Source organism: Eucyclogobius newberryi, unplaced genomic scaffold (genome assembly GCF_026437365.1).
Source record: "Eucyclogobius newberryi isolate DKJ021-1_F unplaced genomic scaffold, fEucNew1.0.hap1 SCAF_2, whole genome shotgun sequence".
NCBI classification, from domain to species: domain Eukaryota; kingdom Metazoa; phylum Chordata; class Actinopteri; order Gobiiformes; family Gobiidae; genus Eucyclogobius; species Eucyclogobius newberryi.
In genome coordinates this window covers 29,411,262-29,438,106 of record NW_027315834.1, presented here as the reverse complement: position 1 = coordinate 29,438,106, position 26,845 = coordinate 29,411,262, and the positions used below count along the sequence as shown (strand labels likewise).

The window sequence follows — 26,845 nt, the reverse complement described above, 5'->3', positions numbered from 1 at the left end:
GGGTTAAAACGAACACAGACACATTCATTTACATGCAGCGTGTCAGGTAACGCCAGCGAGATGGATATCACACTTAGTTCTGCACTCTAGTGGCTCCACATCGAGTTACTATAATAAAACTGTTCTGAAATTCAACTCTTTTTAACCAAACAATTGAATCTAACAGGCGAGACATGTGTGTGTGCCTTTGACTTCTGTGGGTCTGATCCGTGTCGAGGATCAATTCAGACTGGGGCGGTGTAAGATATACAATAATAAACCATGAAAATGAGCAATACAATCTGTGGTCAGAGGTTACATTGTGAGAAGATGTATCGCACAACAGTGAGACAGAGTGGTAAACCTGAAATGGTTTCTCTACTCTGTCCCTTAAATGTATTTCCATTTAAAAAAAAAAGAAAACGACATACATTCAAATACATTCCTCAGCCCTCCATATACTGGTTCTGCCCCACATGTGCTGAGAGATCCAAGCTCAAGGCAATTGTCCAAGACCAAGGCTGCTGGAGCTCATGTCACTCAGGGAAAAGCAGCTCTAACATCTTGTCTTGCTTTAGGAAACGGAGACTTTTTAATATTAATATCATGGATCAGGAGACGAGAAAGAAAATGACCTTGGACGTTTCGCAATCAATAACTAGCGCATATTTGTTGGTGATATGACCGTAAACTCAAACCAGGACGACCCTACATGTGTGAGACGGCCATATCATTATTCAGATTTCTAATTCCAGTGAAGAGTGATCTCTGAATAGAGCAGATACCTTCAATTACCTCATAATGACAAGATGAGTGAGAAACTGGGCCAAATTAAAATTCCCAGTGCTCACAACTTTGCTGCATTGCCATTCTTGTTTGTAGAAACTTAAGATTAGAAACATGCGCCACGCCAAGCACGAAAAGAGCACAATCTTCTGCTATTTCAGTCCAAATCTGAACTTCTGTCCAACGTGAAAACAGAACATGGATTAAAAAGAACACATGTGAGCAGCTGTATTTCTCATCACGCTCCAGTAAAGCAAGGCAGAAGTGACCCGTGATGCCCAACGAACCAACAGATTATCAACAGCCACTGATTTGTACCACACGGACGGCATTATCATCACATCTGCCTTTGCTTTACATGATATAAGACTTTAGTTTGCATATTTGGACATTGGTAATCGGCACATCATATCGATTGCCTTCATTTTTTTTCATCTGCATGTCCTCTTTCCATCTCAAACTGGTTCTGGCTTATAGCGGATCTGATGCGATTAGCGCCGGAAGGGTAAAGGCAGGTGCTGTGAGGGGAATTGAGCGGCGCGTCGGTGGATTGCCTTCAGCGAACTGGCTTCAAATCTCTGCTCCGGGCACAAAACCCACACCAGAACCCGGAGAGAATCGGCCAGGACACCATAAATAAATGACACGCACCGACAGAGAAACATTATGCTTACATGTTAATTGCTCCATGACAGGTCTATAGGGAGAGAGACGGTACAACTAGACGTGGGAAGAGGCAGAAGGAATAAGAGCGCGGTGCATGTGTCAGCTGTAAAGTGGGTTGTGAAATGTAGGGCATTCGCGTTTGTGAAAGATCAGAAGGGACTGGAGACTGGAGCGAGTGCTGCGTGAGTACAGTAGGGGGATGTACTTGTAAGGGGAGTAAAGGAGGTGATTTGGGGTTGTTCAGGTGATATGGGAGGACTGTGCAGCGAAATACTCAAAAGAGTCTGCAACGTTTTTGATGGAATGTTTTTCGGTCATTTTTGTGAAGCGTTTTGGTTTGGAGTGTTTAGATGTTGGAGGATTGTAGTGCGTGCGTGTGAAAATGAGCTGATTCAATGTCTCTGTCTCGTTTACAGAATTATGATTGAAAGCCACATTTATGTTTGCTTTGAAAATAATCGTAAAATCAAAGCAAAGATTGTGGCAGATCAATTAGAGGTGGGAAAATATGTCTGTATATATTATTATTATATTACCATAGTGTCTAATGTAAAAAAAAAAATGAAATGTTTCTGTATGTTGTATGGACAATTTCGGGATTTTAGTAAATTTTATAACATTATTTCTTCTGACTGTAAGCACTATATTAAACAGGACAGGAAATAGTTACATTTATACAGCACGCAAAGCTCTTTACATCAAGGAACCACTCACAGTATGACGTACAAACCACTCACAGTATGAGACGGGGGTGAAGAGTGGGGAGAGACGGTCAACAAATGGTCAGAAGTCATCTACCTCCCTCATGACGCTGAGCCTGGCACGTACACACATCGACAACACAGATTTTATTCCATGTTTTTCTGTGCCAGCTGATCTGGAACATTACTGGCAAGATTCGACGTTTCGTTCCCAAATCGTTTGTTGAATGTCGTTGCTTGAAAGCTTGTGGAGGGTCAAACCTTTGCCTTCTTTATTGCCCTCTGCGTTTGACCCATGATTCAATTCTCCTTGCAATTTTCAGAAATCCCTCTCTTCGTGTAGCTTCATAACCAAGAACGAGCTGCCACCTACTTATTGCATATGATTTTCAGGGCTGTCACCCTTTAATCATTTAGTCCATTAATCTGTAAATGGTGTCTTAGTCAAGTCGACAACTGTTAGAATTATTTTATTTCAATTGTAAGCATTAATGAAGCAACAGCAGAAAGAATAGGCACGAAATGCGTCAGCTGAAGATTTGATAGTAAATCTTGACTTTAATCTGCCTTATTTAGACATATAAAACACTGTTTCCAACTACTTTCTATACAAATAGTTTTACATGTTCCTTTGTGCATTTGGGGTCTTGTGAGCGTAGTTTGGCTCAATCATTTCTTTGAACAACTACTTATGTAAACCAAAATGAAAAAAACCTTGGCGTGTACAAATATTCAAATGACAGCCAATCTCAAATTCGATATTAAATAATGATTCTGTGTCGTCCGTGCGAAAAACAACTTGACCACTAGTGCTGTAAAACCTATAACGTATGTCTCTCTGCCTGAATGGGCCTTTCCAGTCAGGATTACGTCCGGCTGATGCTGCACTCATTTGGAGACTAGAGGCTTATCGCCGCTTTCTTTCATGTCTAACCCCAGACTACACCCGCACACATCGAGCAAAGCGTTTCAGAGGTTTCTTCTTTTCAAACGCGCCGTGACTTTCATCGTGTACGACTCCCTCCGTCAGCCTGGTGTGCTCTTTACAGAGTCTGGAGCAGCACAGATCTGACAGTCTTTGGGTTAAATCTGTTTCCCCGAGGCTTCTTACTGCGGCCGCTCCACTGATCCGCGCTGGATTATAATCACGCACGTTTATAGGAGCTGAAGAGCGAAGGGAGGAGCAGATGGAAACGCCGAGGCTCATTGCATTAACGAGGAAGTGCAGATTAGCGCGAGGCAAACAACAACTGTGAAAAGAGCTGCAATTATCGCACAGTGTTAGTTAGAGAGGGAACTTAAGAAATCTGTACGGGACAATGCCTGCAACTTTTTAGGACAAATTGAGATGCTCGAAGTCTGTCACGGCAATTACTGTGCTTTTTTTTTTTTATAACAGTACAGATGTATTGTAAAACAGGTTGGGTCAAAATGAGACGGCTGTGTGCTGTATCTGATTATAAAGAGTTTTAATCTGAAACAAACCAGGAGGTAACGACAACGACGCGCTGTAAGCATGGTAGTTTTTATAAGTATCGGGCAATATATTAAAATGTAGATAATATTGTGAATGTTGTCTTGAAGATATGCAACATTTTTATATTGATTGTATTGTTTATAGTTAAAAATGCCACAAAATGAACTGATAATAAAAAATAAACTAAATGTATGTTGTAAAATAAGGGTAAAGCGTGCTGTTTCTGCACTTTTGTGATTCATTTTACAGACATTTCACATTAGTATGATAATTAAACTTCAACTAATGCGTTTAGATCCATGTTTAAACACATTTCTGTTGGATTAACATATCGAGATAATCCCCCAAAAATATCCACACATTAATTTTTGTCAACGTGGCCCACCCCTAGCATGACGCCGAAGCTCCACTCTAGTCCCTGAAAGTTGCAAAACGTGGATACAACTTCTGTTTTTTATGTTTATAGACTTTAAAAATCAGGTACAGTGCTTGTGTATATGCGTGTATACAACATTTGTGCAGATTAATGATACTATGATGATCGTTTTTCATAAATCTGGATACATTATTTGCCATGGCAGCAGAATAAACACCGTACTAACCCGACACTGCCGCACATGTGTTAACCTTTTTAATCCTGAACGTGCCCAATAAAACTTTGTGGACAAATAGCTTCAGCCTGTGTATTTGTGAATGACAGCGTCCATTGATAAAATCCACTGCCCTGCGTTACCATGACCGCAGCTCGGGGCGTCATGACAACAGAAAGAGCGGCGATGGCGCGTGCGACGCTTTCAGGCGCTCTTTCACTGTGCGTTGGCTTCCCGCTCCGACTCTTCCATCGCCGTGGAGACTGCGCCGCCCCCTTTGCTCCCTGCGCTCGCTGTCAGGTACCGCGAGGTCAACAGCATTCGGAAAAGTGACAGTAATAAAGTGCAGCCAGATCGAAGCCGCAGCAGTGTATTCAGCCGATTTAGTTTATGTATCTGCCCAATTTATGTGATGCGATTTAGAAAAGCTCACAGTGCACAGTTTAAACTCGTCTGGGGAGCATAGGAAATTTGAGAGATTGCTAAATTGTTGATCGCTAAGCTAATGCATTTCAGAACCTGTTTGAAGAGGTCTAGAAGGTTTGGGGAAGAGTGGCGGGAAAATGATGCATGGGCTTCTCTGGTGTTACGAGTTAAGCAGCTGTAGTTGTATTTAGGCTGAACAACTACATCAACTATGCAATAATCGATTTTATAGGAAAAGAAATGCACTAAAACAAATCAAAGTTCTCCATCTGATAGAAAATTGAAAATAAAACAAAAATAAGGCAGATCTTGTAGCTTGTTTTGGTCTTTGTCTCTGTCAAGTTATTAGTTTGAACATATATATTTTTTGAACATCATATAGTTTTTATTTTATTTTGATTTATTTTCCCCCTCCATTCCTTATTAGGACATGAGAGGTTTTGTCAATAGGAGTTTTTGTTTATAAGAGTTTTGTTTATAAGAGTTCTTCTGTTAAGTGTTTTTTAAACTTCCTCCTTATCTGTACTTTTCCTCTGTATCTACCTGCGTTGCAACAATGAAATTTCCCCATGTGTGGACAATAAAGGAATATCTTATCTTATCTTATATACAAGCCAAGAAAATTAGCATGGACATTTTAGTTTTATTCTACTGTACTCAGAAAGTATCATTAAATACTGTAGTAATATCAATATTATAATACAAAATATCTTGTTGGCTGTGTTCTTTCTGCTCTTTTCATTGAATGCAGCAGGATTACAATATATCTAAAATGTACTTCTAATCTAAAGCAAACAGTGATGCAAATTCTCATCAGTGCAGTAATAATAAGAACTGTCATTCTCCCATTTGTCGTACAAACTCAATTAAAGCCTGTTCTCTCACCTCGCTGTGAGGCTGATTGACTGTTGAGGTTTGGGAGGAAGGTCAAACTTTTTAAGAAACCAATTGGTCACAGTCACGGCCTCCTAATCAAGTTTTCTGTCACCAAATAAAGTTGGTCCCTGGTCCGATTCAGCTCACTTCCTCTGAATGATTCGGCTGACAGAGCAATAGACAAGCCTCCATCAACCTCCATCAATGAGTTTACACCGCATTAACGGCCCCTCGGAGGAGACTCTGCGCTGCGGTTGATTAAGGGGGAAACTGTGTGGTAAATGAGAAATGTCTCGCTCACAAATTAAATTGACTGCAATTCGGAGAAATGTTATATAAACCAGCAAAAGTCTTTGTCGATGATAATACGTTTTAGCATGAATTATACTCCCAAATATTGAGTTGATGAAAATAAAATGAGTGAGGTCATTTGGCAATCCTTCATAAATGTATGCATGCACAGGTTAGATGTATCGGTTTGTAAAGGAAGGGATGGTTCTGAGTTATGATCTTGATCTTATTCCGCCCCGCCCACTTTTGACACTTTTTGCCACGGATACGCATTTCCATAGTAATATCACTTTAGTGGCTTTTTAGTCTGTGTAGAACTTATTTTCTCTCGAGATCAGCAGCCCTATGTTAACTAATATAACCAGAAGGATTACGTTGTATGGAGGTGACCTGATCGACTTCTGGAATGAGATCATCGCCATGGCAACTTATTGTTACTAACGTTCAGTTCTAGCAGCCATGTTGTGTTGGAAGATACAAACTAATAGGGAACTGGAATTTTTAATCATAGTTTTGTAATAAATGTTTTAATAATGTGACCAAACAAATGAGAAAAAATAGGTAATAAATTCTTCATTACTAGTAATGGTTATGAAATGAATGAATGAATATTTTAATGATGTGACCGAACAAATGAACAGGTAATAGAAAAACTCATAATTGGTTGTACATCCATGAGATCTAATGACACAACATTTTTTTTTTAAATTCTCCATAAAATATAGACCAGTGCAGTGTTTTTACGGTGAAGATTCTTATTCACAATTCAGAAACAGAATGTGCTGACAGAGGTAGTTATCTGCTTCATTAGGACCACTTATATATCCAGGAAGATCCAGAATGATATTTCTACACATGCATTGCACGCTCACTCTCACACTCAACTTGTGGGCATCTTATAGGCGTTGTGCCCCTCGAAACAGGAGCACACGTGTGTCCCAACTGTGCGTTGGTGCTGCGTCTCGTAATCAGCACGATTCCTCTGGTTCAGTCTGTGGTAAAAGCCCCACCTGTTGTCAGTGTCACCCAAGAGCGCGCATGAGAATGGGACATCTCGAAGCATGATCGAAGTGTCCAACCGTGCGCTCCAACTGTGCACTCCAGGGAAATTGTGGCTGATTACCAGATGCAGAACCAACACAGAGTGTGTGTGTGTGTGTGTGTGTGTGTGTGTGTCACTAAAGAGATGCAAAATGAAAAGCACCTGGGAGCACCAGCTGGTCGTAGGACTGATCTTAAACTACATCTGACTTAAATTTGAAACTTAAGACCAACTTATAGTTACGACCAGTGCACCAGGAGGACGTAAGCCCTCCGAATGCTACGCCCAGGTGTAACTTTTAAGTCCAGTGGGGAACAGGCGTAAGTCCAGGGACAACATGAGGAAGTGCGGGCAGGGACCAATAGCCAGAGCATCAGCATGTGACCACAGTCAGATGAACAGCGAGTCCTGTGGGCTCCAGAGTGGATCTGTCTGCTCTGATTCGGCGGGGCTATGGTGGCTCTCCCGTGCGCTCTTGGCTTCCAGTCACGGGCGTAGCTAAGCCCAGCGTAAGAGTTAGGACTGATTTAACGTACGACCAGCTGGTGCACTCGGCCCCTGGCTTTTCATGCAGATTGTAAACAGATCGCTCTACTTTAAGATAAGATAAAATAAGATAAGATAAGCCTTTATTTGTCCCAGAATGGGGAAATTTCAGTGTTGCAACACATAGTAGGTACAGAAGTAAACAACAAAGAACAGATAACTTTAAAAAACACTCTTAATAGAAAAGCTTAATAGACTTAAGCTTTTTGTTGCCCTTCACAATAATGGACATGAGCGAAATATGGTCATGTCAAAATGAGAAAATAAAGTCATTAAAATGAGAAAATACACTAGTTAAAACATGACAATATTCCTGTTATCACGTGAAAATGTTCTCATTCAAAACGTAATACCTGCTCGTTTTAACAAAAAAGCTTCTACGTTTCACATACATTACGGAGCAGCATAAATACATCTGACTGCACAGCACAATTAGCCTTTGACTCGCAGAAGGTGGGAGTCAGTCTCACTCTACATAAAGAATTGAAAAAATACGCATTCCAGTTCATAGGCAAACATAAATATTCCATTGTGTTAATTTAAACACTTATGTATTTTTTCCAATAGAAATTTGCTGCTTCTCCACTCGCAAGATGATCACCGTAACTGCCACAGCAACAGAAACCATGCGCTCTCTAGCCTGTAATATAACAAAATGTTATGGAGATTCTGGCATTGCTTATATTATAGCTGTGCAGTTAATTAGCCATTTTAACATAGGCCTACTCCACTCTGAATATCCTCAGACACCAAACCCCAGCGTTTGTGATACAGTTACACAATCTGGAACAACATAATGCTGAGGTGTCCAAAACTATCTTTAAAAAGCCTCAACGAAACTTATAAGACCTTCAAGCAGGAATGAAATTGGAATTTACTTGGCGATGCGAGTCCATTAATGAAACTCTAGTCCTTGAATAAATTGTGTATAAAGTTCAGTCTGTCCCTGGCAAGACGCGGAGTTCCTTAATCCTTCAAAATGGCATCTTTTGTTTGTGGGCATCGGCACAAACAGGCGTCCATTGTCCAGTGCTGTAACTTCATACAGGACTGGAGTCTGGACAGGCGCTGTGCTGCTATTTAGACTCTCTCTTCCGATCTCGCCCGTGATCTGCACTTTAAAAAAAACAAACCTGAAACGACTCTGTCCTCACATCACCTCCATTTGTAGCACATTATCTTGTCTAGTATTTCACATCTTGTATAACATTGACAGAGGGACAGTTAGAAGAGGTACATGTATTATTGACATTGATATTATCTGAACTTACTGTATTTAATGTTTGGATCAGTTCAAGCTGAGGTGGAGCATAGATAATGATAACCTCTGTTCACCTTATTTCACCTCTGTAGCAAACGCATAGCCCACTGATAAGTACAGGTTGTAACTTTTCGACCTCTCACTAAATTACTCAAAGATCTTGTGCCCAATGACGACCGCCTATACACCACAGCAGACCCAAGAACTGTACCCAAAATCCCCTTTGTGCCCAGAACGCTCAGCATCAAAGCCAAGGCGATGTCCTGGTGGCAGTTCTGAAATAGCCAGCGCCGCGACGGAATGAGCAGAGCGCGGCTAAGTGGATTAGGAAGAAAAGAGGAGCACTTATGAGTGAAACGACTCAGATCGAGGCTGAATGGAAAAGGCCTGAGATGTTCACCGGGAGAGACATGCTAAATACCAGACAATCAATTATTAAAAAGTACATTTGGGGCTGCAGCATAGAGCGTAACAGCCTAAAAGTATTGAAATATGCGCGGGGTAAGTGAGAACTAAAATAAATTCTTAGAACTTCTTTAAGATAATGATAACACAATGCGATTCAATGTCTTCTATGACCCAATCTTCAAAGCTCCAGGAGAAGAGAAACAGCCTGGAACCTTCTCCAGACCCAATCCATGATCCAATTGTTTTAGATTGATGAGGGAGATAAGACAATGCCACACACAAAAATCCCTACATAATTCAAGAATCAAACCCACGTTCTTGCCGTGAGTGGAGAGTGCTAACCACCCTGCCGTGCAAGGTTGCCTCCGGGTTTTGTCAAGCCCATTAGATTCAAAGGAACGTGTTCAAACGAAACCCACAGAGACCAAATACACAAAAATATAGGCCAACAGTAATTAGCAAATGGCCATATTCCACGGAAATGTTCATGTTTTACCGACGCTTGCTTTCTATAGTTACTGTTGGTCTTTTTGAGTCACTCTGCCTTGATACAAGATTATTTGTGCAGTGAATTCAACACACTCACTCACACTTAATCCTTCTGCACTAGAGCTCTGTACAGCAGCCAAAAGAAATCTCCTCTTAAAGAATAAATCTAGTTACAGAGATTTCCCAGAAGCCCCTTCCAAACTCTAGACGCAATTGGAAAGTATAAATAAAAGCAAACAAGTGCAGGTCGTGTGGTAGTTAGTTTCCAATACTCTTACTCTCTTAATCATATGTTAATTTCCCTTATGCTAAATAACCCAAATTACATTGATTTTTCTTTTAACTTTCAACTTTATTTTTATGTCAGATATTACATTTTGAACACATCATTTGAAGGTCTAAATCACTAAATATTTATAAAATACCAGACCACTGTTTGAACTAGTACTATTCTACCTTGTATTACTACTACTTTGGATGGCCACCAGTTATTTTCACACTACTGTATGGAATATGTGAGTCCAGATGGTATCTCCTAACATATGATCTCTGTTGCCCTGCACTGCTATATTTATTCTCTACTAAATTAGACCAGCCAAGGTTTTACTCAAAGGCTTCCACATCCAATTTTACTTTGAAAATATGACTCTATTTCATGGTTGAGGCTTGAGTGCTTGTGCTCTTGCATTGAATAGCAGTGACCGTATTTGGTGTTTAGTGTCGTCCTTCAACTGCACTTTAACATGATTAAAACATTGACTAAACTACTTGAAAAGTGACTGCAGTTCTTCTTTCTTAGATTACTCCACCAAGCAGACTACTGACAGTACTGCCACTTGAACTTGAACTTGACAGAACAATATGAGGTCCTTTTAACATGCTGTCACCGCTCCAAAACTGTAGACACGTTTGGAAGTTCATTTAAAGGTGCCATAACATGCTTTTTTTCACATTTCGTAGTCTATCCTAAGTGTATAATTCATAATAATAAGGGTTGTGCAACACCCTTAACATAATAGTTAAGAAATATCACCCAGACCTTGGACCCCCTCACCAACCCAGAAATGCAAACGGCTTGGTTTGATATTCGCCCCATTCGCCCCCACCCTTGTGAAGAGCGATCTGGCTCCCCCGCCCAACCCGTGACGTAGTCTCAGAGCGCGTGTGTGCCCCGCCCACCCGTGACGTAGTGTGAGCCCCACAGCTGTGTGCTGTAAGCTCCGCGCGAGTGAGTGAGAAACGATAGAACTTCAGATCAACACTACTTTGAGACTAAATAAATCTGGTGTTTATTCTACAGCGTGCGCAGAACAGATATATCTATAGATCTATATATATATATAAAAGTCTTATATCCATCGCGCTCTTATTTCCTGGTTTTTCGGTATCGGATAGAACTTCTCTCCGTTTATTTTCCCAGTTGCTGCATCAACTGCCACATAAACCTTCACCATTGTGATAATAGTAAAGAGTGCGATATCATTAATGAAGTTTTGGGCCTCTTTGAGCCGTGTTTCGTCGTAAATCGAAGCAGAAAAACTTCGGAATGGGCTTGTAGGGAGACAGCAGCGCGGAGCCGGGGGGAAGGGGGCGAGAGGCGGCAGGCGGGAGGGGGGAGGGGAGTCGAGAGGGGGGATGATGATGCGTGCTTGCCCTTATGACGCGGTTTTGCCCCACCGCCCGTCAGTTTGGAGATTCGAGGAAAGGAGATAGTCTGTACTATAGCTAAACACTGCGGGAATCAATCAAAAAAACACTCTGGGTACATATATGAAGGACAAATAGCAATGTAAGAAGGTTAAAAGCTCTGAAAAGTCGATTTTGCATGTTATGGGACCTTTATACATCATTCATTCATACATGTATAATTTGCTTGTCAGGGGATTACAAGTGACAAGTCAAAATAGCAACTTCGGGTACAGCTCAGCCACGCAAATAACGAACCAACATGTCACTCTCAAATTCACTCGTTTTTATCCTTTATTATCAGATGGAGTAGTGCATTTTTGTTTTCTAAGTCATGAGTTAAAGAAGACCTAACGTGCTTTTTGTCGGATTTAGTTCTGAATTATTGTGTAAACTTTTTGACATTTTAAATCACAATATTGATGGAAAGCGACTTAATTAAAAAACTTAAGGTTGAAAACTTCCTGTGGAAAATCAGATTCACAATAAGGAGCAGCAGACTGTCCAAATAATGGTGTCTTGTAAAAAATGAAGAGGGAGAAGGGGAAACAATCTTAACATGTTTAAAAGCTCCTAAAGGTCAATTTCATCATCAGCTTACAAGGCAAATTATTGAAAATGTACAGTGTCTTTTCCACCTGAAATTGCCAATTAGAATAAAACACGGCCATATAGTTAAAACTGCACTATTTGACGCTCAAATGCCTTTTATCTGTGCTGTAAAAGTCCCCATGGAGTGATCAGCGGGTGGGATGTGAGCAGAGCTGAAGTCTGCTGTTTCTGCTGCTCGGGAGGAAGCGTCTGGGGAGACCCATATGTCTCGGCGCAGGCTTTAAGCACGGCCACACTCGCCTGACCACTGACTGTATGTATTCCTCCACTGAGATGCTGCTGGAGTGTTAGTTTGAGACGGAGAGACGCCAACACGCGGCCAAAGACTGCTGTCCGGACATATTGTGGCACAGATGGCACTGGGATGTTCCTCCAGAAATGAGCAACTCTCTGGGAATACGCTAAGAATCAATAATATATGCAGCGTCAAGCTATAATGAGTTAATGTGAGTCATTCATTTGTATAATTGATGAGCAATGGACGGCATAGTTTCATTAAGAGAAGATATGTAACAGGCCGTACTCACATTCATGTGCATATAACTGATGAAAATAGAGTGTTTTTCATTTTATTTTTGTCATTATTTATTTTTCCCCTCCATTCCTTATTAGGAAATGAGAGCTTTTGTCTATAGGAGTTTTTGTTTATAAGAGTTTTGTTTATAAGAGTTTTGTTTATAAGAGTTCTTCTATTAAGAGTGTTTTTTAAACTTCCTATAAGTTATCTGTCCTTTTCCTCTGTATCTACCTGCGTTGCAACTATGAAATTTCCCCATGTGTGGACAATAAAGGAATATCTTATCTTATCTTATCTTATCTTATCTTAGGTATAGGCCTGACTATGCCGACTTATCGTTCATAAATGAAAACTGGAGCAATATTTTTCGGGACTCAAAATTGTATATAGTGTACTTTTCTTTTTGCATTTTTCAATTTAGGTGTAAAATTGCACTTGAAATAAACCAACAATCGATGTGTTACTTTGATTTGAAGTCTTCACAGTTTCACAGTCAATGGGCAAATGCAACAGGTCTGAACCAAAGCTGAGCTGCTGTGATGAAACTGGAAACACATTCTAAACTGGTCATGTTCAACACACAGACAATTACATGTAATTAAAACAATGTCCACTTCTGAAGTTTTGATCAAATGCACATAAAAGCCTATAAATTCGTGATGAACAAAAAATACAATGAAATAGTCTACATTTATACAACCAAAACCTTGTACTGTTGGGTACAAATGAAGAAGTTAGCTTAATCCGATTAGACAGAAGCACCCATGGGAAGATGCATCCAAACACTGTGATGACAACTCATCCAACAGTCTAGACGGGGGACCACCATTTTTACTACAGCACTTCTACATACATATGTCAATTATGCAAATTCAGGCCGCGTCATCTAGAGTATCTTATAGTTGAACTATTTGTGCATTTCAGGGCTCCAACAAACTGGCGTTGATTGACACCTCAGAAACAATCATGAGATGGAGATAATGGCAAATTTACGCTAAAATCCATGTTTAGGCGCGCGCCGTGCACAAGTGTGGCGCGCGCTTCTCCCTCCAACACGTGTGGAAACAGCATTTAAATCACTCTGCAACAATTTCCCGCACAGACACGACCGATCAGATGGCGTGCGCGGCTTGTCAGTCACCAAACACACCGTGACGTATTTCCAAAGTGTCATTTTGGGGTTCTTTTTTAGGCTGAACACGCGGCGACAGCGTCTCACGGTTCTTACCTGCGATGTGACAGAGCAGGAGCAGCCGGGAGACGAGCGTCTTCACCCGGCGCGCGCTCGGATCCATGGCTCAGAGATGAGAACCGTTACACGCCACAATAATGAGCGGAGAGGCGCGCGAGTGCGGTGCGTAAAAGGATGCCCTACTCGCGGCTCATCGCGGCTCCGCTGGCTACACTCGTGTGGAGGGAGGAGGAGGAGGAGGAGGAGGAGGAGGAGGAGGAGGAGGAGGAGGAGGAGGAGGAGGGTGGAGGAGAGCGCGCTGGACTCAACTGTAGCATGAGCTTTTGGACGCAGATGGGCGCGGAGTGCGCTGTGTAGTAGTCTTTAAGCGCACCGCCCACTGCCCTGAATGAAAAACACGGCTTTAGTATTCTTCACGCGGGCTCCCACAGCCTGGGCAGAGTACTCTTATACTGTGTACTGTTACTACTGGCGTGTACTGTGCAGCCCGGGCAGAGGGCAGTACTCTTACACTGAGTACTGTTACTGCTGGCTTTTACTGTGCAGCCCGGGCAGTACTCTTATACTGTGTACTGTTACTACTGGCTTTTACTGTGCAGCCTGGGCAGAGTACTCTTATACTGTGAACTGTTACTACTGGCTTTTACTGTGCAGCCCGGGCAGTACTCTTATACTGTGTACTGTTACTACTGGCTTTTACTGTGCAGCCTGGGCAGAGTACTCTTATACTGTGAACTGTTACTACTGGCTTTTACTGTACTTGTCTCTTGAATATTGGGAAGTATGAGGATGCGGAACAGTCAAGTTTGATCTTTTGTATTTTAAATCCCATTTAGAATCCCTCATGAATGATTAATAAAAGGAATAAGGGGGTAAGAGCTCTTGCCACCCAATAGAGATCATGGGTTCGATTCCCGGGCCAGACCAACGTCTCATGATCTCTCTGGGTGGAGTCTGCATATTAAGGCTCTACTAATCATTAACGTGTGCAGAATAAAACTAATTTGTGTGTATGAGACTATTTTCTGAAATGTGATGAATAAATAAAACAATCATTTTCAAATTTACCAGTGAAAAAGTACCACAGCCTTTAAATTCGTGAAGTACACATCACGGCTCTACACCAAGCTTTCTGGTTCTGATACATTTAATGACAAAATCACATATTCATTATGTCCCACTTTGATAGCACCTCCAAAACATCTGAGAAGTAATACCAACTTCTGTGTGTAATATTTCTGATATTTTCTTTCTCCGACGCAAAATAGACATCTAAAGCTTTTCAAACATGTATTACATTAAATAACCCGGCATTGCATTTAAAAAGGGACAGCCTCTTCAGTACATTATTTGTAGAAAGGATATGAAATGGCGGTTATCTTTTAAACAGTATCCTACATTGAGGGCTCAGGATTGAAGTGGAAGACGGTGCGAGTTAGAGTCACTTCTGTTTGACCTCTTTATCTTAACTCGGCTCTAAACCCAAAGCTGCTCTGGCTGCTAGAGGTGTGGCTGTCTGTGCCAAAAAATCTCCAACAATCACTCACAGAACACGACCTCAAAGGGCGTAAACATCAGCATGAATGTGATTGTGATTCGAACTGCAAACCTTCTAGAATTCTCAGGACAATAGGCTAAAAGAGAATGAATGCACAATTATTGTACAGGTAATACTATGCAGAGTTGAATCAAATACAGATACATAATCAGGCTAATCCAGGCATGTCCAAACTAGGGCCCGGGGGCCAAATGCGGCCCTCAAACCATTTTTTGTTGGCCCTCCAGCTTCCTGCTATGTCGGCTCAAAGAACAAAAAGTAGTACTTTTTACTGTGAAATTGGGAAAATTGAGGCATATTGATGTTATACCGACCTAATATAAATGTTCTAGGTATAATTAAAGGTGTGAAGGCTCATCGCGGTTACGTCAAATGCAAAATTTCTAATGATTCACTTTGTCATTCAACAAATTCGACATTGTCAAGTTGTTTGTGGCCCTCTGCCCTGTTTAAGTTTCAAAATGCGGCCCTTGGTGAAAAAAGTTTGGACACCCCTGGGCTAATCTGTTTGAATAATGATAATGTTTCCAAAAGCAACAAGTTAAACCACAATGAACAAGACGGCAATAGTTGAGAAAAGTGCACAATAAAAGGGTCGATCACATCTTCACATGTACGTATTTCCAGAGATAAGGCGTGTAACTAAATCCACAAATAAATTACTGTAACTGATATGTGACCAATGGCATGGTTAAAAGTGTTCCCATGGCTCTCATAATGGCTCGGTGCTGTGTGGCGTGAATGAGAGTTAGAGTTTGTGAGACAGGCTTCAGTCAAACACACTGCTCTTGTTCCTGTGTGCATTCATTATCATACATTAAAAGCATAATCCTCTCTAGGCCCCCTGTGTCAATGTTGCACCATGTTTTCTGGACCAGAACAATATCTTTAGAAGCAGGATTTCCGGACGGGAAAAGCAAGAGGTGTAAGAAGATTAACTGAATGTGTGCGTACATTAAAGGGGACATATGTAACTTTTATGAGCTCTTAAACATGTTAGGACGGAATTCGTTTGACATTAGTTGTATTTTGATGGTGTGATGCAGCATGTTTGAGCAAAAGTTCAGTTTTCACCTACCCCTTATCTCCGCCCACTGTTTGTATTTATTTGTGTGATTAAATGTACAATAATTATCTTATGTTTCTTTTTAATATTAAATACCTTTATTATGACTGCCACAATCTGGGATAACAATGTTTTATTTGATATTCCGCTTTTTAAGGAATAATTTAAAATAAGAGTTAATTCCCCACCACAATTTTATTACAGCAAATGGTAAGAAATGGCAAGAAACATTTTTAGATGATGCCAAAAACAATAAAAAAAAATATGATACTGTGCAATATAATGTTTAGCAATTGTTGTTTTTTGGTCGTAACCTTTAGACAACCTCAGGAATAACGTTATTTGTACTTCCCCTGTTATCTTCGATTCTACTTCAAACTATTTCTCCAACACATGATTTGTCTTGACAAGATGTCCAAACTTGACCGTTTGAATTATTATCCAGGGATGGTATGTTATTGCATCTGGTGGGTATTTTATAATGAGTACAGGACTAAAATACCTCACCATCACACAGACTGACAGAGCAAAAAATACATGAAAAATTACCCCAAAACACTTCCCATTTGTTCCAAAGTCTGTAAAAAAGGTCCATCTTCAAATTGTGTCGTTAAACCAGTTCTAAAACAAAAGAACCAATCGGTAAGTTTCAACGGAAGTATATAAACCAGGAGGAATAGCTTCAACTGAAACACTAAATCATAAGTAAATCGGAAATACTTCTAGATGAACACTGACATGATGGAAGCAGCAGACTAAATAACTATTAATGCAAGAAAATAACCATAAGCCGTGTCCCATTAGGCCTTTATATGATCTGGAATCGCAATATGCCAAACTTATGTCGACCTTCTGCTGAGATTCCTCCCGTTTCTGTTGCTGCGTTTGAAACTCGAAGCCGCAGATCTATGGATTATAGATTACGTGTTTTCCCTTTGATTGTGCTGAGAAAAAGGGGTCAGCCGCAAATCACAAATCATCAGTCCGTCTCCACTGCTCCGTCTCATCTCTGTTTGCAGAAAATTCACACACGGATTTTGTTATGGAAAAATAATAATAAGAATCTGGCCCTCTGCCTGGTTTCAATTTCGATTCAATTCTAATTCAATTCATTTTTGTGACGCTCAAAGTCACAGCCTGACATCTACATGTCTGGACACCCTTCACACCAGAGCAATCAGCTGCTTTTGTTCTTCAGAGCCGGTAAACTTCCTGCCTTCCCAATCGAATAAAAAGAACCACGGGGGTCCAGGACGAGCCTGTTCTCTAAGGTGTCGGCAGTCAAAATGTAAATGTAAACCCTGTATTCTCTGGTTGTCCTTTTGCCTGTGCCATTTGCATCTATGTCCTCTAAGACCTGCTTGTGAATTGAATTAATGCCAATGTTATGTACTGTCTCCTTCCTGAAACCACTGTTTCTTTGATGTCCCATTGGTTCCTTTGTACCTGAGAGACCAGTGACCGGGAACTTCTGTGTGTGTGTGTGGTCATGTGACCATCGGTGATTTAAGGAAGGGGACAGACGTGGGACGGGAGGATTTGGGAGACACACAGTTTGGGAAGCAGGCAAGAGACAGACGCGTGGACTCGGCCTTCTATGAGAATGGAGTCCACACGAGTTTCTTTCTGATTCAGCCACAAGATTAAACAGTTTACTTTTGAAACGAAACAACTTGCTTTTTTGTCTTATCGAGAGATTTTTGCCACTACAATTTTCAGCAGCGTTTTAAATTTCGCGGGGGCTGTTTTTTTTTTTAAACCAATGCATTTTCTTTCCAAATGTTCGAAATCTCTCGTCAAGTAAAGGTCAACAGAGAAGCGTTTATGATGAGTTCAGATCTCAAACAATAGCAACATTATTAATTCATGCTAGAGTGTTACCAGCTTCAAGTAGGAAACTTAAAATGGAAGTAAAGATATGCTCTAATCAAAGTAATGACATGTTCAAACCAAAAAGAAAGGGCTTAAACGACATTAATAGCCTAGTGACCAATCAGAAGACATTTTATTAACCCTTGTCTTTTTACCTTTCGTTCACCAAGCTATTCTCGTACACTAAAGGGTAAAGTTTTGTTTTTGGGCTTTGTATTTTATGAAATATTCTTTTATATTTTGATTAAAGGTGCACTGTGTAACTTTTCTGGTGGAGGGTCTGTCACCTCATTGTCTTATTTTTTAGCCAAGAAGGTTTCACAAAATAACCTTAAAATTGTCCATCTCCATGACAAGAGAAGCAGGTGACGGCTCTAGGCCAAGTTACAGGTCAGATCTGTGGAGAGACGAGCCTGCTAACAGTAGAATGCACATTTTTCCAGGTACTTTTTGCACTTCTGTGATTGAATACATGTAAGTGAATGCCATGCTATATAGAACATACCAGGCAAAGCAATGGCATCACCATGGAGACAAGCAGATTGCAGACCCTCCACCACAAAAGCTACATAGTGCACCTTTAAAACTAAGAGAGTATTTTGATTTCAAGCCTGGGAATCCCTGGTGGATCAAACGATAATGACAATTCTAATTCTGTGTCTAAACGTGTGGCTAATGTACATCTACTACACGTCTTTGCCCTCCGCCCGGCCTGTTATGCCTCAGTGAATGCGGTTCATAGTTAGCAGCGGTATTGACTTCCATTGGGGGCAGCTGGAGGTCAATGAGTGGTCATGGCAGAATCACACGGATCAATGTGAACTGAGGCTGGAGTCGACGTCTATCTGTGCGACCCATGACATCCTGCGATTCATCACGAGCAGAGATAATTCATCTGTAAGAAAGTCATTAAAAGCACTTCAGATATGTCCAGATCATCTTAAAAGCTTAATTGTTTGCGTTCAATCTGCATAAAATCACATTTTCGAGTGGACAAGTTCAACTTTTGACCTCCAGTAAAAATAATAGTGTGAATGAGCCAGTCTGTAAAAGTAGCAACTGTAAGTAATATCCAGTCTCCATAGAACAACACGGGAGGAACCCGAGTGCAGACCATGCTTCCTATAGTGAGCTGATGTCATGGCTGTCACTCATCGGAGTCCTGTCAAGAGGGAACAGGATCCTGCTGCTGACAGCTCTGCACACACGTGGACTCCAGCATGTGTTAGAAATCAGGGGCTCCAAAAATGGGGCTTAGGGGGCATGGACCTATATTAACTGTATTTAATCAATTTAAAGATATAACAAGTTTGCCACCTGTTTCTCTAACTCCATGGAGACAAGCAGGTGCTGCCACCAGGCCAAGTTACAGGTCAGATCTGTGGAGGGGTGAGGCTGTTCACCATGTCATGTTTTCTGGTATTTTGAGTAATAAAAGTACCCTTGATAAAGAAATGTCTACATTTATTGCCGTACTGTGGAACATTCTAGGCAACGTACCATCTCAGGAGACAAGCAGGTGCCTGAAACGTTACAGTACACAGGGGCCCACTGGCCCTTTTCATGGAATATGCTTGAATTTATATTACTTACATGATGAAATTATTCCAGTTCCAGGGTTATTTTCAGGGTCCCTGGGTAAAAGGTCTCTCTATATGATATTGACATCTATGTGTAAATCTTCTACTTAATTACATTTGTCATCATGTGTTTCTATTTTATTAGAGATGAAAGAAAATAAGATCAATATCAGCCCTACACATAGTCCCTAAAACGAGCCAATTGGCCATTGTATCAGCATGAAAAAACCCATATAGTTTGATTTCTATATTTCATAATGTTGTTTTTTGTTGCTTTTTACGGTTTTGTGTGGTGGTGGATTTAATTTTTTTTTTTTAACTGCGGTATTTCAGTCGGCTGTTCATTTGTAACAGTCACACCATCATAAACCTCAGATCCTTGCATGTTTTGCAAACATTGCTTGTCCTTTCATGTCTATACTACACCTCTTGATCCCTATAGTCTCCTACATGAGGAATGCCCTGTCCTAAAGGGAGGCCAGTAAAGAGCTGGAGTGCCCCGAGTTGAAAACGGTAACAGGAGGAGTCTCGTTGAGGGTGAACCACACAGATCTGAAGTGCGGAGAGCAAAATGGTGCGGGACAGACAGTGATCAGGGCCCTCGGAAACTCTGAGAAACGAACACTTACTTTAGAGAAGAGGGAGAAGTGGGTGGAAGCAGGAGAGCGGTGCTTTTCATTCAGACACTTTCAGGCACATAGGAGAAAGGGGGATTTCTGCCCAGCTCCATGGTAACCTGCTCAGCTATTCAGACTCACTGTAGAAGAGAGAGTTAATCAACAACATTCATTTCATTCCCGTGCCAAAGTGAAAACATAAAACATGACCTAACTTGAAGCATTTTGACCCTCAACAATGTAGGCTAATGTTTTGTAAATGTAGCTCTAGTATATTTGCCAAGCTAATCTGTTCCTTGAAAAAATAACCAAAAGATTACATAACCAAAAGAAGAAATAATGCATGCTTCAGATAAGCTCTGGCACTCTGGTAAATAGACTATATATCAATATATGAAATATTATTTTTTATCAGAATTAAAAGAAGTTGCTAATAGAAAAAGAAGACTAATCTTCCTTTACCTAGCAGAGTGCGCCACCAAGTGGTAGACAGAGTAAATATGTCTGTTCAGCAAGAGTAAAGACGAGGTAAATTGTTTCTTATTAAAAGCCTGAACAATATGATAATGAGAAAATAAAACTACCTTATACTAAAGTAATATAATACAATCGAATTATAAAAGTGAATTCAAACATATTTGACTACTATGACAGTTTGTGCTCTTGAAAAACCACATTAGTTCTGTTAAGATACCTTTAATTAATATGCAATCTCTCAAAACATTTACAAAGCAAAAAAATACAAATAATTATGGTACAATTAATCTATTCAATTTCCAATGTATTTGCAACAGAGTGCACAGGCCATGTGGTGACTTGAGTCATTGACTTCCTGCATACTTTTGCACCTCCTCTTTCATTATACTTGGATTTAAGTCTCTGAATTGTCTTTTGTGTCAAGGTTGATGTAAACAATGGTGAACTTCTTGCTCCTTTTGACTCCATTTGCAGTGGCCTCTCATTTTCACTGTTACTGAATGGTGCAATTTCTTCTAATAAGTTGGTTAATTTTCCAGAAGTCTCCTCAAGTTTGTCTTGGTCCTCAATGAAATAGAGTTTATCCAGCAGTTTTTTGGTCAGTTTGACGCACTTATTCCTGAGGCGTGTTTTTCTGGCACGTTTCTGAGCTGGGGATTCACCGTCTGTTGTTTCATTATTCACTGCAAAGACAGTTAATAATAAATTCTCACAATAGTAGAAAAAGCTTCAGTTGTATCATCTGGACTCAGTTAGAAAAAATAGATGTTTCGACTCTCATCCAAGAGTCATTGTCAATAAAAGATTTGTTTGTTTCAACAGAAACTCCCCCCCTGTTGAAACAAACAACTCCTTCTACTTCAGGAAGGCTCCGCCCAATGGGTGGGTCTTACCACAGAACAGTATTAATATCGGAGTTCTCGATCTAAATTCTTTTATTGACAATGACTCTTGGATGAGAGTCGAAACGTCTATTTTTTCTAACTGAGTCCAGATGACTACAACTGAAGCTTTTTCTACTATGGAACACGCCTGGACGAATGAGGGATTACACCGACAAATTCTCACAATGATATGCAATCCCAAATATCAACATATTTTGAACTTTCATATTCTTATGTCAAATAAGAGATTTGATGAAACACGCCCAAATAGAGCTTGACTTACTCAGTCTTTTCCTTCTTTTCTTCTTTCCACTGACCAGTTCATCCATCTCATGTCCACTGTGCTCATTGTGGTGTGTGATGACATAGCAGGTCTCCCACACCACAGGGTCTTTCTGTAAAGCCAGTTTCAGGGCTTTTGAGGTTCTCTTACGAGTCCTCTCTTTGTTATCACTGAGCTATAATGAAAAAGAAGTCCACTTTTCAGCATGTGAGTTGTAAATGATGTCTGATAATCTCCCAAAGTCCCATTCAGAAAAAAAAGAATAATAAATAAATAAAAAATAATAAAAGTATAAAAAAAATATAAATAAAAAACAAGAAAAGAAAGATGAAAGATAAATCCATCATTAACAAAACCTTTCCCCCCAAAACCCTATATCTTAAAACAGCAAAAATGAAAAAAAAAAAAAAAAAAAAATATATATATATATATATATATATATAATATATATATATATATATTTTTTTTTTCATTTTTGCTGTTTATACACACACACAAATCTTAAAAAGTTAGAATTAAATAAAATAAAATAGAAGAATAAATAGTTGATACTGTTGATTTCTGACTTGCCTTGAATTTAGGGAACATTGCGATCTTGCTTATGCATATAGTGGCTGGACATCCAACTTTTTTAGAGTATGGTGAAAGAGATGTCTGACTCATACTGTAGTCCTCCATCTGAGAAAGATCAATTGAGTCAATCAGTGACATATTCACACTTTTAAGTAAATGATACTGATAACACAAGACTTGATAATCAAAATTACCAATTTTGTAAATTATTTCTGTTTTTCAATTCACACTTTGGTGATTTGATTATGTCTAAAACCATTTGGAAGGGTTAGGGTTATAATCTAAAAAGGCTTCCTGAGTATTTCTTATCAGAGAGACTGAGAGTGGGACTTAAGCTCAACTCAATCTGAAAAGTTCCAAAATCCAATCATGAATTTTCATTCAAATCAGGTTTCAACTAGATAAACACATTCTTGCAAAGAATGTTAAATGTTAAAACTAACTAGAAATTGTGAGGAGAAATATTTTTTCTATGACGGCACAGAGGTTTCTAACTCACCATCCTTTTAGCCTTCTCTTTTGCATACTTCCTCTTCTGCGCAACAGCACGATCTTTACCTCGATGGCACCCAAGTCTTTTGCCCCCAACAAACATAAACGGGACCCCGGTGAATTCAATGGATGGCGAGCCTCCTTCCCCACCAGACCACTGCCAGTACACTCTTTTTGTGGGTAAAGGCTGCCAATCTACAAAAAAGATATTAGGTTAGTGCAGATGTTTGTGTACTTTGACCTTTGTATTACTTTATAGATTATACAAGTTGGGTAGTATTGCGTTGTATTTACTCCTGTAACTTTTTATAACATTGCACTTCTCTTTGTAGTTTTTTTTGTAACTTTTGAGCCGTCTTGTGTAACATGTTTGACAATGTTACAGTAAAAGGTTTGGTCTCTTTGTGAGTAAAATCTGCAGTGACAAAAGCTGTATAATGTGTTGATTCAAACATTGGATTTAGATTATTTTGTTTTTCTGATATTTGTGGCATGACCATTGAATACCAGAATCGGTCAAATATGTCTTGGCTTTTAATCCCATAAACTTCAACATTATAAATCGGAGGTTACGTACAGACAGTTACAATTAGTTTACTTGAATTACTTTCTTATTTTTATTTTTTTACTTGAGACAGGGACAGTGCATTCCTTGGAATATACAATAATCGTAACAGGAGAGAGGCATTGTACTTCAGTCATTCCCTGGACTCTGTATTTCTACTTGAGTAACTTAACATTAGTTTAACAAATTACTTTACTTAAGCAAAATTGTGGCGACTCAATAACTAAAGCCGCTGTAAGCTGTTATTACTTTAGTCCAGAAAAAACAAGACTTATAGCAAGATATTGTAACACCGTAAATACCTTTCTTGGTGAAGCCTCGATCCACGGACATACAGACATATTTTGAGTGCGACTCATCTTCCACTCGTTTAATAAAAGAGTCAATCTCGGTTTGAGTGGTAATTACTTGCATTTTGTGTTTTTCCTCTCAGTTTCTCATCGCTTTTTCTCCGTTGACTGGTGCGGCAGATAAATAAAACGTCACTGGTTTGCGTTAGCCAATCAAAAGCGAGAGCGTTGACAACGTCATTATCAAGCGACACGGAAGCACGAGCGCCCTTCAGACCGCTTGTGCAGTAACTTTACGCGTTACAAAATACGTCTTTTGCTACTACGAGCTGCCTTATTCATAGATGGAGTGACGGTGTATTACCTGAGGAGAGTAAGTGTATTAAACATGAACTATGTCGATATAATCTGCTGAAATCGCATGGTGCCGACTGAAATATCGTCATATAAGTAGCGTTGGTGTAAATACAGGCTTAGATGGGAGGTAATTTTGGATATTTGTAATGTTGATGTGAATATTTTAATCTGAGCGGACATGTACGTTCATGCACCTATATTTATTTAAATCAATAACGATAACCTGCCTGCTATTAATGGGTTTTTGATAGACAGTTAGTATATCATTATTTATATCAATGAATATATCACACCAGAGCTTTTTATATGTCAAGTTTGTTATTTTCTGCAGTGAATGTTAATTTTAATCCGTCAATTAAAACCTGAAAATCCAGGTTAAATGTATGTCATTATTTCTTTTTTAAATAAAACACAACACATTTAAATGTGTTTAAACCAGGCTCATTGGTTTTCATTTGCCAAACCCTGTCTGAATTATATTCTGTGGTATATCCTAATCTCGCCATTGAAATTGCATGATGCTTCATTTTTGCCTCCATTGTGGAATTAAGAGAGTTTTTGTTTACAATTTTTTTTATGGGTCTAGTTTTTAAGTTAAAGTAGCTTGTGTGATTCATCGGCAAAGTATAGCATTCACCCAGTTCACTCATTCTATGTTTCATTTAAATGTATCTATATTATTTTGCAGTATTTTGTTTTGCCAGCTATATGAGTATGTACTGTATTTTGTCTTAACAGTATCTGCCTTAGCGCTCTGTACTTGAGTGGCTGGTCTTGAGTTGAACAGCGATGACTGCCCCTAACTCATCTGAGAGGAAAGCCTGCTGGGAGGCCAGAGACCTGCTGTGGAAATGCTTGGATGACAACGACGGCGTCACATGTCAACGTTTCCAGACAGAATTTGAAGACAAGTGTCCGGCTCAATGGGTAAGTCTGTTTTATTATTGTGTATAACTGATTTCATATCGCGCCAGTGTTATATTTCACTTTCAATGTCTCCTTTTGATATTTATTTATTGGATACAAGTCGTTTTTTGAAGTTCCAGAGGTTAGATTAGATTTAATAGACTAATAGACTTTAATAGATGAATAACTATGACAATAAATGAATACTACAACTGAACTGTATTGATATAAGTCAAATATAAAGTTTTTTAGTTCTGTGGTAGTTTGTTTGATATTATTGTTTGATATTGTTCCTTAAATTTGATATCTATCAAAAACGACACTTGTCACTCAAGTCAAGTCTCAAGACCAAATACATACAGTAACAATGTAAACAATAGATTTGGGGTCCACCGAAAGGGAGAAAGCAGCCAAAATGGTGTCAATTTGCTGAAAATGTATTAAAACATCATCTTTTCTTTTTTTTTTTTTAATTGCAGGTCAAGTATTTCACAAAAAGGAGGGATTTTCTCAAATACAAGGAGAAGATGCAAACAGAAGGATTCACACCTGCCGAAGGGCCAAAGGAGGCTTCATAACCACAGAACTAAAGGCTGCAGAAAGCACTAATGCAATTATTTGACCATTGTTTACTGCTGTTATTTATTTGTACAGAGGTGAAAGAATATTGACAACCTGTACACGGAATTTCTTTTATTATGGCCTTGCAATCACTATCTCAAATAACAACTTTTCAATTTATAGTTGTAGTTTGTTTGCTGCAACAACTTCCTTTTTAATACTTTTAAAAAAATCTTCTAAAACAACAGTATAAGGGTTTGTGTAGAAAATGATTAATATCGCACATTTTGGTTGTGTGGGACATTAAAAAAGTATAATGCTAAGTGTGTAAAATTATTCTTTATCTATTTGTACTTAATTTGTGTCTTTTAGTGTTGGTTTCTGCTCAGGGTTTAAAAATACCTAATTTTGACACTTTTCTTGAAGATCTTTGGCGTTGACAACTAACACTTATGACCCACCACTGTGAACTAATTAACAGACTCATTTAATTACCTTGTCCCTTGAAATGCCCACTTTTTGACAGTTTTTCCACCATAGAATGTTTCACCACAGCACAACTATTTTTCATATTGTGATACATTTGTTTTAGAAATGAAAAAATGAAATGCATAATTTTCAACATATCTTTTTATTATCGTTGTCACATCTGTATTTTTGTTTACGAATAAGCTAGTCTGATTTTAATACACAGTGACGGCTCATTTGAAAATAGGCACTTTATATTTTACATTTCTGCATATATACAAAGAAAATAGTACTCCACCAAGATGTGTGTAACCTTTGGCACCACTAAATAACTTAACACAAACTCCTTAGCCCTATATTATTCTGGTGATGCCCAGCCCCATGCTTGTCCTGCAATATACTGTAAAAAAAAAAAAAAATGAAGTCACAAAACACATTTCAAAAATATAAAGTCTATCTCCTACTCTGCAAGTACAGTATCATGTGAATGTCATGTACAAAAATGTCTAAAATTATGTGTTTGACTTGATTCCTTTTGCAGAAATGACTAAAATTACCTGATCATTTGTATATTCATATGTATTAATTTGTGCAGCTATTGATGCTTGGTACCTGAATTATTCCACCTAAGTTGTGCAATGTTAAGTTGGTTTATTAAGTATTGCCAGCCAGCCAGAAGCCCATATAGTTCATACAGTACTCGTGACGTCACTGCGATTATAACTCTAAGGCATCGGGTAGTTGAGCTTAT

At 39.3% G+C, this 26,845-nt stretch overlaps 3 protein-coding genes across 4 annotated transcripts in view; 1 reads left to right on the top strand and 2 right to left on the bottom strand.

Annotated features, from left to right (window-relative positions):
* Positions 1–13,825, bottom strand: part of ptprz1b (protein tyrosine phosphatase receptor type Z1b) — a 73,782-nt gene extending 59,957 nt beyond the window's left edge. For both annotated transcript variants that reach the window (XM_072454956.1, XM_072454957.1), the window contains exon 1: positions 13,582–13,825. In XM_072454956.1, coding sequence (XP_072311057.1) covers positions 13,582–13,648 — 67 coding nt within the window. In that variant the 5' untranslated portion in view covers positions 13,649–13,825. The remainder of the gene's footprint in view (positions 1–13,581) is intronic.
* A 7,093-nt stretch (positions 13,826–20,918) lies between these two features.
* LOC140368075 (uncharacterized) lies at positions 20,919–24,025 on the bottom strand. Its single transcript, XM_072454939.1, has 5 exons — positions 23,815–24,025; positions 22,955–23,142; positions 22,453–22,560; positions 21,883–22,057; positions 20,919–21,398 (listed from the first exon to the last, which is right to left on the bottom strand). Exons 1-5 carry the CDS (start codon positions 23,924–23,926, stop codon positions 21,004–21,006), a joined length of 978 nt encoding a protein of 325 aa, XP_072311040.1. The 5' UTR covers positions 23,927–24,025; the 3' UTR covers positions 20,919–21,003.
* A 14-nt stretch (positions 24,026–24,039) lies between these two features.
* Positions 24,040–26,745, top strand: coa6 (cytochrome c oxidase assembly factor 6). Its single transcript, XM_072454941.1, has 3 exons — positions 24,040–24,175; positions 24,898–25,086; positions 25,545–26,745. The coding sequence occupies exons 2-3, from the start codon at positions 24,949–24,951 to the stop codon at positions 25,641–25,643; spliced, it is 237 nt and encodes a 78-aa protein (XP_072311042.1). The 5' UTR covers positions 24,040–24,175; positions 24,898–24,948; the 3' UTR covers positions 25,644–26,745.
* The last annotated feature ends 100 nt before the right edge of the window (positions 26,746–26,845 follow it).

Excerpts from the sequence above, each read along its gene's own strand:
- LOC140368075 (XM_072454939.1), bottom strand. The coding sequence starts at position 23,926 with ATGCAAGTAATTACCACTCAAACCGAGATTGACTCTTTTATTAAACGA. Across the intron at positions 22,561-22,954 it reads AAGAGAAGGCTAAAAGGATG|ATGGAGGACTACAGTATGAG; the intron begins GTGAGTTAGAAA and ends GATCTTTCTCAG. Across the intron at positions 21,399-21,882 it reads GAAAAGAAGGAAAAGACTGA|TGAATAATGAAACAACAGAC; the intron begins GTAAGTCAAGCT and ends CTGTCTTTGCAG.
- coa6 (XM_072454941.1), top strand. The coding sequence starts at position 24,949 with ATGACTGCCCCTAACTCATCTGAGAGGAAAGCCTGCTGGGAGGCCAGA. Across the intron at positions 25,087-25,544 it reads ACAAGTGTCCGGCTCAATGG|GTCAAGTATTTCACAAAAAG; the intron begins GTAAGTCTGTTT and ends TTTTAATTGCAG.